General features: G+C 32.4%; 1 protein-coding gene and 1 long non-coding RNA gene across 5 annotated transcripts in view; one reads left to right on the forward strand and one right to left on the reverse strand.

The window, feature by feature from the left end:
* Positions 1–10,880, forward strand: part of Ercc6l2 (excision repair cross-complementation group 6-like 2) — a 137,332-nt gene that overhangs the window by 39,574 nt on the left and 86,878 nt on the right. For all 4 annotated transcript variants that reach the window (XM_013514252.1, XM_005384686.2, XM_013514250.1 and 1 more), the window contains 5 exons: positions 1,775–1,936; positions 2,342–2,549; positions 5,252–5,392; positions 5,486–5,599; positions 6,489–6,608. In XM_013514252.1, coding sequence (XP_013369706.1) covers positions 1,775–1,936; positions 2,342–2,549; positions 5,252–5,392; positions 5,486–5,599; positions 6,489–6,608 — 745 coding nt within the window. The remainder of the gene's footprint in view (positions 1–1,774; positions 1,937–2,341; positions 2,550–5,251; positions 5,393–5,485; positions 5,600–6,488; positions 6,609–10,880) is intronic.
* Positions 29–10,880, reverse strand: part of LOC106148494 — a 110,858-nt gene continuing 100,006 nt past the window's right edge. Inside the window, exon 4 of the long non-coding RNA XR_001233995.1 lies at positions 29–220. This is a non-coding gene — a long non-coding RNA (uncharacterized LOC106148494). The remainder of the gene's footprint in view (positions 221–10,880) is intronic.

Raw genomic sequence — 10,880 nt, forward strand, 5'->3', positions numbered from 1 at the left:
GAGAAAAAAAAAAAAAAAAAAAAAAAAAAAAAAAGAGCTAAATAAATAAATCAGATTGTTTCTTGGCTTTCTCCATTGCTGGCGTAGGATATTGCCTTCTCCACTTTTGTAAGTCATCTTGTTCCTCTTCTTTCCAATTTCTACAGTTTTGTTACTCTTTACTCCTTTTTCTTTGTTCTTGAGGGCTTCACCTTTTTTCAGCTTTAAGAAATTATAAAACCTGTAGAAAAAAATGAGATAATGTACTGTCATTTAAGTATTCTGATTCCTCAGCCCTTTTACTTAGAAGTGTTAATATATACAAATTATTCTTACCAAATCAGTTATTTTATTGAGTGTTAAAAAGCTATGTTTTTCTAACTTATTATTTGTTCTATAGTTGGTGATGTTCTCCTATAAAGGAAAGCATGCCATTAGGAATTAACTATAAATTTGACTTTTAAACAAAGTAAATTCTTGATTCTTTTGTTTTTCCAATTTGAGTATCATGGTAGACATGCTTATGCCATTTGTATATCTTCAAAGAAACATTTGGAAAATGTGTATTGAAATCTTACACCTATCTTTTATCTGCTTGTCTTATATTGTGTTGAGTTGTAATAGTTCTCTATGTATTCTATATACATGACCTTTATTCTGAGTATTATATGCAAATATTTTCTCCTAATCTGTAACATGTCCTTTAGTAGTGTCTATGGAAGAGAAATTTTTAACTTCGATGAAACCTAACTTTGGTAAAAATATTTTTATTGACCATGTGTTTGGTATCATATGTAAGGTTCTAGGTGTGCCTAACCCAGAACCAGAAAGACTTTTTCTGTGTTTTGTAATTTTGCCTCATATTTAAATCTGTAATCTATTTTGAGTTAATTTTTTTATGTATAGTGTGAGGTAAGGATCTAAACTGTTTTTGTAAAACTCTTAAAATTTTTATCTATTCATTGTTTTATACACAGTGATAGTCATTATTCTTGATGCTGAAATATGTCCATTAAGTTTGTTCCTGTGTCCTTTGGATATGTCCTCATTTTTCTCAGAATACATCTGTTTTCTCATTCTTCAGTATTTCCCATGATACATACCTGAAACCTACCATTTCTCCATATTTCTGTAGAACGCTGGTTCCTTTTAGTAAGTGGACCTGATTACTACTGCACTTTAGTGCTGATTACTACTAGGGTAACAATTGATACTAAATCTTGGTAGTAAATAGAGTAATATAGGGGCTGCGGTTTTAGCTCAGCAGCACAGCACCTGCCTGGCAAGTGCAAGGTCGTGAGTTCAATTCCCAGTACCGGAAAAAAAACAAAAAAAGAAAAAAAAAATAGAGCAATATATTAGGACTTCTAAAAAATTATGAATATATATTGGTATTTTTTCACTCAGATTTAACATTGCAAAACTTGCTTGTTTTTTATTTCTATCATTGACTTCTTGCTTTAAAAATTTTCTTTATTGTTTCTTAATGATGTTTAATGGAGAATGTTTTGAGTTGTAATAGTTATCTATGTATTTCATCTACAAGTCCTTTATCTCAGTATTATATGCAAATATTTTCTGCCATGTTTAAACTTAATCTTAGTACCCTTACGTATTCTCCATACACATTTTATTTTTGTGGGCTATGACTAGTTAATTAACTAGATGTAAGAACTGAGGAGAAAAAGGAACAAAAAACCTGCAAAACTTTGGTAGAGAAAGCAGCTCTCTGAAATTCACTTGACTAAACATAAAGATTTTCTCTTCCTTTCCCCCTTTTGTTATTACTTTATAGTTTAGAATGGTCAGCCATCATTGTGGATGAAGCTCATAGAATCAAGAATCCAAAGGCGAGAGTAACAGAAGCCATGAAAGCTTTGAAGTGTAATGTCCGCATTGGCCTCACAGGGACCATCCTTCAGAACAACATGAAGGAACTCTGGTGTGTTATGGACTGGTGAGTGAAAACACTGGCTTTACTCTTTTTTTTTTTTTTTAGATTACCGAATACATAATTCTTTAGCTTAATGCTACCTTGTTTGCTAATTGTTAGTTTCCGAAAACAAAAACAAAACACTCATTTAACTGTTTGCAGAAATATTTGATACCAAGTAGAGAGTCCCATGAAAACCTGTCTTTATGTAGTTTGGTCCCTGAAGTAAATATACTTGCTGACTTGCCAATTCCATCATCATCTTTATAAGCTTAAACTCTCATAAAGAAAAAACATTCTATTTTCTTGACTTTTGATTTTGCTCGTAATAAACAAGTGACTTGAGTATATTTCTTGAAGCTAAAAGAATTGAATGTTTTTCTTTTTACCTAATAAAACCCTCACATTTTTCATACTGCTTTTATATAGGGCTGTGCCAGGACTTTTAGGTAGCAGGATCCACTTCCAGAAGCAGTTTTCTGACCCAGTAGAGCATGGTCAGAGGCACACGGCAACAAAAAGAGAACTAGCCACTGGCCGAAGGGCCATGCGAAGGCTTGCAGCACGGATGTCTGGCTGGCTTCTCAGGCGCACCAAGACTCTCATCAGTGACCAGTTACCAAAGAAAGAAGATCGGGTAAGAACTACATTTGTGTGTATGGTTAATTTTTTGTCATATTTTATTATTTTTTTCAGAAAAACTCCTTTTTAAGAGGAAATCTGTCTCTGATACTTTGTAATGTAATTTTGTGCCTTTTATTTTTGTGAAAAAAATTGTTACATGCAAAATTTCAGAAAACATTGTTAGCCCAGTTGTATTCTTTACTAACTTTATTAATCTATTAGCTAACAGGTTTATTGTTAGTATATGTATTAATCACCTTTTGGTTGCTGTAACAAATATATAAATCTTAATACCTTAATGAATACTTAATATCTAAATCAGTTTAAAAAGAGGAAAGATTTATGTTGGCTCATGGCATAAGAAGTTTCAGTCTGTGGTCTCTTGGCTCTGTTACTCATTAGGGCCATCCTTCAAAACAATAGGAAGGAACTCTGGTGTGTTATGGACTGGTGGTGAGCAGTCCATGATCCTGCCTGTGGTGAGCAGAACATCATGATAGGGAACACGTGGTAGAACAAAGCTGCTGATTTCATGGCAGCCAGGAAGAAAAAAGAGACAGGAAGAGGCCAAGTTCCCAATATCTCCCTTAAGAGCTTGCCCTCAATGTCCTTTCTTCTGTGAGGCTTTACCTCCTGAAAGTTCTATTTCTTCCCAGTAGTGCCACAAGCTTGGGACCAGGCCTTTGGCATATGGCCCTTTTTAGATGCATTTAACAGCCAAACATAACAACATATATTAGACTCATTTCTTAAAGCTTTTGATATAATTCTTTCTCAAGGAAATAGGAAGGACTTCTTTCCCTAATGTGTTTTCTGTTTACACTTTGTCTTTTCTTCTATCTTCTCCTTTTCTTCCATCTCTTCTTTGTCTTTTCTTCCATCTATGACCCATTATATTCCTTGGTACCTTAAATCTATTTATAGGACCAAAGTGGTTAAGAGTTTGATTTCTAGATTTGTTTTATTTACAGTGATATTTACAGTTATACAATTAACTTAAGTTTTTGAATTTGTGGAAAAACAGTGATTAATTGCTTAAGAAAATTTGGGTTGACTTTAATAGGATTTTTAAAAATATAATAGTCACTTATTTATGGAGCTCAAACCCAGGGCCTCATGCATGGTAGGCAAGCACTTAACCACTGAGCCACACTCCTAATCTTTCCTTCGTAGTTTTTAATTCTGAGATTCTTCTAGCTAATGCAATGGAATAATGTGAAGTAAATCTAATTAATGTTTTCCCAAATAAAGGTAATCCTATCAAATAAAGGTACCTTATCAAAGGTAATTACCTATCAAGGTAATCCTATCAATCCTATGCCCTCTAATTTAGGATATCCTGTGGATTATTACTTTAAAAAGAGATTCGATATTGATATGATATGCAAGTTAGGGAAATTGATAGTATAGATGACATTTGATATTTAAAGCAAATGAGATAGCTCCTGAATCCATACTTTTTAAAATGTTTTACACAGTTGTATATATATTATATAGGTATTTAGTGGGAGCAAGAAAAATATGAATATCTGAAGAGAATTGTGCATAGAATTTTAAAACCTGAGCTTTGAGATCAAATACTATGAGCTTGAATCTTGGCTCCTCCACTTAAAAGTTTTGTAACTTGAAGCAGTTTGCTGATTGTCAAGCATGGGTATCTTCATTTGTTAGATGGAAATGAGCTGCCTCACTTGACCGCTCTGAAATTCATGATACATGAGAGATACTTAGTAAATGTTAAAATGTTTAACAACAGCAACTCAAAACACCCTCCTTACATTAATCAGTGATATCATCTTATACAATTTCTTTTTGTTCTTGTATGTACTTTTACATTCAAGATTGAGGATCAGGATAATATACTTTATGTGTACATATTTAAATCTAGTATCATTTTAGATAGAAATCCTTAGATTTGTTCAATGCTCATTTGTCATTGTTTGCAATAATATTCTTTGCAGTAGCATATAAATACTTACAAATAAATGACTTATTTCTTGTTCACATTCTTCAAAGCCCTATCATAGGCATGTTTAGTTTTATGGCTCTAGTTACAAATAGTTGCATTATTAATTTATAGTATTATAAAAAATACAAGATAAATTGTCATAGTTTAGCGGCATTGTTCTATCAAATTTTCTCCTTATTTTGAATTTGGACATAAAATATCAACTTGTATTTGCTTTTATGTACATTTTATTAATCATTATCTTTACTAATCTTGGGAATTTATAGCAAGATATGAAACATAAGTAACTTTATTTTTAGTTTTCAATAGTAGGGAGTTTTCCAGCCATTTCAGTAAGCATTTATTGTTTAAACCATTATTCTGAATTATTCTGTTTTTCCTTATCAATCTTTTTGTAAACTTTGATCATTTATTTGCATGCTGGATTAATAGAAGCTTTTGAAGACCCACAGCATAGTGAGAAATAAATAAGGAAGTGATTAACTTTTTAAATATTTTCTTTTAATTAAAAACAAAAAGTATGAGATTATTTGAAAATTAAGTTATAATTTGTATAGTCTAGAGTGAAGTGGAAAGCAAGAAGTATAAGAGAATTGGGAAAAATTATCATAATGTAACTAGAGGGAAAAATAATTTATGAACAATTTTCAATATTACAGTCTATTAAATCCTACGTACATTGTGATTATTATTCTTACTGCTACAAAAGATGATACTAGTTATTGCCTTGTATTTTATCTTGCCAGATGGTTTATTGCTCTCTGACAGATTTTCAGAAAGCTGTCTATCAAACGGTATTAGAAACAGAAGATGTGACTTTGATACTTCAGTCTTCTAAGCCTTGTACCTGTAACAGTGGCCGGAAAAGGAGAAACTGTTGTTATAAGGCAAGCATTTCAGTTTATCTTTACCATCTTGTGATATATTTCATTATGAAAACAATAACACAGTGTTCTCTTATTCTTTTCTTTTGGTTACAGACTAATTCACATGGTGAAACAGTGAAAACCTTGTATTTCAGCTACCTTACAGTCCTTCAGAAGGTAGCGAACCATGTTGCACTGCTGCAGGCCACTAGCACCTCCAGACAACAGGTGTGGGTTGGCTTTCTACATTTCTTTGTAAGACTACTGGTGTATAACTGATATTTGGTATGAAAATTTTCAATTAAAGATCTGAGGTTTTTTTGTATGAAATTTAAGAAGAAACTAACTTCCTGATTTAAAAATTTAAATCCCTGAGGTCCTGGGGATGTGGTGTAGTGTTAGAGGAGGTCCTAGATTTGATCTCCAGAACAATAAATAAGTAAATAAATAAAAATTTAGATATTAAGGAATATGTAGAGTTATATTTTTAAACTGAAAAAACTTAAACTTAATAACTTTTTCATCTGCTCTTAATAATGTTCACATATTTATTTTCCCTAGTAGTCTTATTTCAGTAAATAGGTATCTAATTTCATTTATCTAATCTGGTTAAAAAGAGGTCCTATAGTAACCTATATATTAAATATTAAATCTGTTTCCCAAGCTGGCAAAAATCATAATTTCAAAGTTTAGTTTTAAATATAATCATTTACTTGGGTAATTTTAATTTACTTGGATAAATTTAATCTTATTTAGAGTACAACCTAATGTAATGTTTTTATATTTTTTGTGGCATAGTCAATTCTGTTTAAGTGAAATCTAATAAGACTTTAATATTATTTTTTGATAGTAGCCTTTACTCTCTTGGGAGTATTTGCCCTCATTTTGGAAACCTTGGAAAAATAATTAAGCTGGTAGCCTTATCATTAAGAATTCATCAAGCCAGTTGTGTTTAACATATCACTTAAAGATTTTCTGAATTATTAATCTGATTTAGAGAAGGCTGCATCTTCTAAGTAACATGGGTTTTTTTTTAATAAGTGGTTTCAATTTTTTTTTAATAAGTGGTTTAAGTTTGTTAAATTGAAATCTCTTTTCTTCTCCTTTCCTCCTCAAGGAAACACTTATCAAAAGGATATGTGATCAAGTATTTTCCAGATTCCCAGATTTTGTTCAGAAGAGCAAAGATGCAGCCTTTGAAACACTTTCCGATCCTAAATACAGTGGAAAAATGAAGGTAAGTGCTCTTTTTTTTTCAGGGTTCGTACAGAGCAATGCTATATAGAGTATTCAGAGGTGTGGCTGGATATCAGCTCATCCAAACAGGTGCCCAGATATTGAGACAAGGTGGTAGCTGTGAAGAGCTGGTGTTGCTGATGTCAGCACTTACTAATTCCCTCTGAAGCCTGGGTACAGTTGTGTTCACAGTCGGTTTTCCGTAGCAGTTGTCTGAAGTGTATTTCAAACTTTCCTTATTAATATGTATTGAGTTTATGCCCTCTTATAATGCATGCTGTTTTCTTATTAGTAATAACTTGTCCTTAAGAAAGGAGATTTAAATGCTAATACTATTCGGGTAAGGATAAGGCATGAGCCTGCCGTTAGAAAAAGGAACTTCTTGTAGAGCTAAAGTGGCAAAGCCTCCTTTCTACACTGACATTTTCTACCTCTTGCTTTTCCTTGCTGCAAGGTTGTAAGTTTGCAAGGAACAGTCCTTATACACAGGGAAAGTGACCTGTAGTTGTGCTGCTTTTGGCACTTGTTAGTGAAGAGGGGTCTGAAAAGGCTAGGTTCTCCAGCTGTGACCCAGGCCTCTGGGTGTTACAGATGACAGCAGCTAGCAGCCTTTTGCCTTCTTGCAACAAAGTGAGTTAGCTTAGTCCCTTAACAGCCATCTGGAATCTTTATTTATGGGTTCACAGATTTTTACATAACAGTTCTCAACTTTATGTTATAATTTTTAAAAACGTTATTTTTTTTGGCAAAAGGAATAAAAAAGAAGTGCAGTAATTCAAAGTAGTCAGTTTTGTTTTTTCTGGAAGTACTTTTAGTATTTAATCTAGATAAGCTTATCACAACCTCTAAGTTCATTGAAATAAAAGAGGAGGTAGGAGTATAAGTAGTCAAGAAGACTAGATTAAAATTTTGTATTTTTTGTATTTATGTTTGCTATACATATTGATCAATAAGATACTGGCAAACAGAATACAACAAATCCTTAAAAGATTATACATCATGGCCAAGTAGGCTTCATCCCAGGGATGCGAGGGTGTTCAACATACATAAATCAATAAATGTAATACACCACAAAAATAGAAACAAAGACAAAAATCACATTATCACTTCAGTAGATCCAGAAAAACCTTTGACAAGATCCAGTATTTATTCATGATAAAAAAAAAAAAAAGTATGGAAGGACTTTATTTCAGTATGATAAAAGCCATGTTTGAAAAACACACTGCCAACATCAAATTAAATACGGAAAACCTGACAGCTTTCCTCTAAAATCAGGAGTAAGACAAAGATGTCCACTATCACCACTCCTGTTCAGTGTAGTACTTGAAACATTAGCCAGAGCAATCAGATAACAGAAATCAAAGGATTTGTACTGGAAAGAAAAAGATCAAATTATTATTATTATTTGCATCGACATTATCCTTTCCATACAAGACCCAAAAAATCCATCAAAAGATTCCTGGAATAACCAAAATCAGGAATTTAGCAGGATACAAAATTAACACGCAAAAATCAGTAACATTCCCTTACACCAATAATAAACTCACTGAGAAAGATATTAGGAATAAAATAGTGTTTACGGTAGCATCAAAAATGAAATACTTTGGAATTTACCTCATCAAGAAAGTAAAAGACCTCTACAATGAAAGCAGGAGGCATTACAATCCTGGATTTCAAGTTACATTACAAAGCTAACATGATAAAAAACAGCATGATACTGGCACAAAAACAGACATGTGGATCAATGGAACAGCATAGAGAACACAGAACAGAAACAACCATAGGCATATTCACTCATGAACTTTGACTAAGTGGCAAAAAGTGGGCACTGAAGGAAAGATAGCCTCTTTAGCAAATGGTGCCAGGAAAACTGACATAAGATTGAATCTAGACACATATCTTTTAACAGGCACTAAAATAAAATCAAAATGGATTCAAGAGCTGGATATTAAAACAGAAACACTTCATCAGCTAGAAACAGGTAAAATTCTTGAAGCCATAGGCATAGGTAAATGCTTTCTGAACAGAACCCCAGTTGCACATGAAATAAATCAAGAATCAACAAGTAGTATTTTATCAAGTTAAAAAGCTTCTGCACAGGAAAGGAAATGACCAATAGAGTGAAGATATAAACTACAGAATGGGAAAAACCTGTTGCCAGCTATTCCTCTAATAGAAGACTAATATCTAGAAGACTAATATATAAAGAACTAAAAAAAATTAAACACCTCAAAATAAAAGACCCAATCAAAAAATTGGCAATGATATGAATAGACATTTCTCAGAAGTACACATGAACATATGAAGAAATGTCCAACATCACTGGTCATGAGAGAAATTAAAATTAAAACACAGAGATTACATCTTTTTTTTTATTTTAAAAATAAAAGGAGGAAAACATTAACAGACAGACAACCTTTTACAAAATAGCAAAAGAATGGTACAGATAATACAGAGTTACAAACAAAGTGGTAGGAAATTAACAATGCTTGTTGTATTATATATTGATATTGAGATTCCATCTTACTCCAGAAAGAGTATCATGTATCGTTTTTGTTGTTTTTGTGTTGTTTTGATTCTTTCTTCATTGTTGTTGTTTTTTTAAAATGTGAAAGAAAAAGAATGGCTATTATTAGAGATCAATTAATAACAAATGTTGATGAGCCTGCAGGGAAAAAAGAACCCTTCTACACTATATTGAACAGGAGTGATGATAGTGGATATCCTTGTCTTACTCCTGATTTTAGAGGGAAAGCTTTCAGGTTTTCCCTATTTAATATGTTGGCAGTGTGTTTGTCATACATGGCTTTTATCATATTGAGATACAGTCCTTCTGTACTTACTTTCATTGAGTTGTTTTATCATGAATGAATATTGGATTTTGTCAAAGGCTTTTCTGCATCTGTTGAGGTGATCATGTGATTTTTGTCCTTGTTTCTATTTTTGTGTATGTTGAGCCACCCTTGTATCCCTGGGATGAAGCCTACTTGGCCATGATGTATAATCTTTTAAGGATTTGTCATACTTTGTTTGTCAGTATCTTGTTGAAGATTTTTGTGTCTATGTTCATTAAATATATCGGTCTGTAGTTTTCTTTTTTACTTGGGTCCTTGTTTGGTATTGGAATGAAGGTAATGCCACTAGGAAAAGAATTTAGAAGTATTCCTTCCCTTTCAATTTCATTAAAATGTTTTAAAAATATTGGGATTATATCATACCTGACGTTCTTACAGAATTCAGCAGTGAGTTTATTGGTCCTAGGCTGTTTTTACTTGGTAAGTTTTTTATTACTGTCTCAATTTCATTGCCTGTTATTGGACTATTTGGAATTTTTATGTCTTGTTTGGTCAGTTTCAGTAATTTATTAGTATCTTTGAATCTACCTGTCTTTTCTAGATTCTCTCAGCTGTTTAGAGTATAGGCTTTCAGATACTGATAATATTCTGGATTTCAGTATTGTCTGTTGTCATTTTGCCTTTTGCATTTCTCGTTACATTGATATGGGTCTTTTCTTGCCTGCTTTTGGTAAGTTTGGCTAAGGGTTTGTCTATTTTGTTTATTGTTTTGAAGAGCCATTCTTTCATTCATTGATATTTTTGGCATTATTTTCTTACTCTTAATTTCATTAATTTCTGCTCCAACCTTTATATTTTTTTTCTCCATGTTACTAGCTGGGTTTGATTGTTCTTGGTTTTTTAGGGACTTGAGGTATATCATTTGGTTATTTTGTGGGGCTCAGTCTGTTTTTCTAGTGTGGGCATTCACAGCAATAAACTTTCCTCTTAGGACTGCTTTCAATATGTCCCATAGGTTCTGATATGTTGTACTGGCACTATCATTTGATTCTAAGAATCATTTAATTTCTTCCTTGTTACCCATTGATTATTCAAGGATATATTATTTAATCTCTGTCTATTTGGAAAAAAAATTTGGGGGGGACATTGATTTCTAGTTCATTGCATAGTTCATTGTATGGTCTGATAGTATACATGGGATAATTTTCATCCTTTCGATGTATTTAAACAGCTTTGTGAGCTAGTATGTGGTCTATTTTGGAGGAAGTTCTATATGCTGTTGAGCAGAATGTGTATTCTGTTGTTCTAGGATGGAACACTGTAGATAGCTATTATCTGTAGATATCTATTATTTGTTTGAAGATTTGGTCAACTTTATTTTTTTCTTTTTTTTTTTTTTTTTTTTTTGGTTTTTTTGAGACAGGGTCTCACTATGCAGTTCAGGTTGGTTTTTCTCCTGTACCGGGAACTGAACTCAC

This window comes from Chinchilla lanigera, unplaced genomic scaffold (genome assembly GCF_000276665.1).
Source record: "Chinchilla lanigera isolate Chin_1 unplaced genomic scaffold, ChiLan1.0 scaffold00021, whole genome shotgun sequence".
NCBI lineage: Eukaryota > Metazoa > Chordata > Mammalia > Rodentia > Chinchillidae > Chinchilla > Chinchilla lanigera.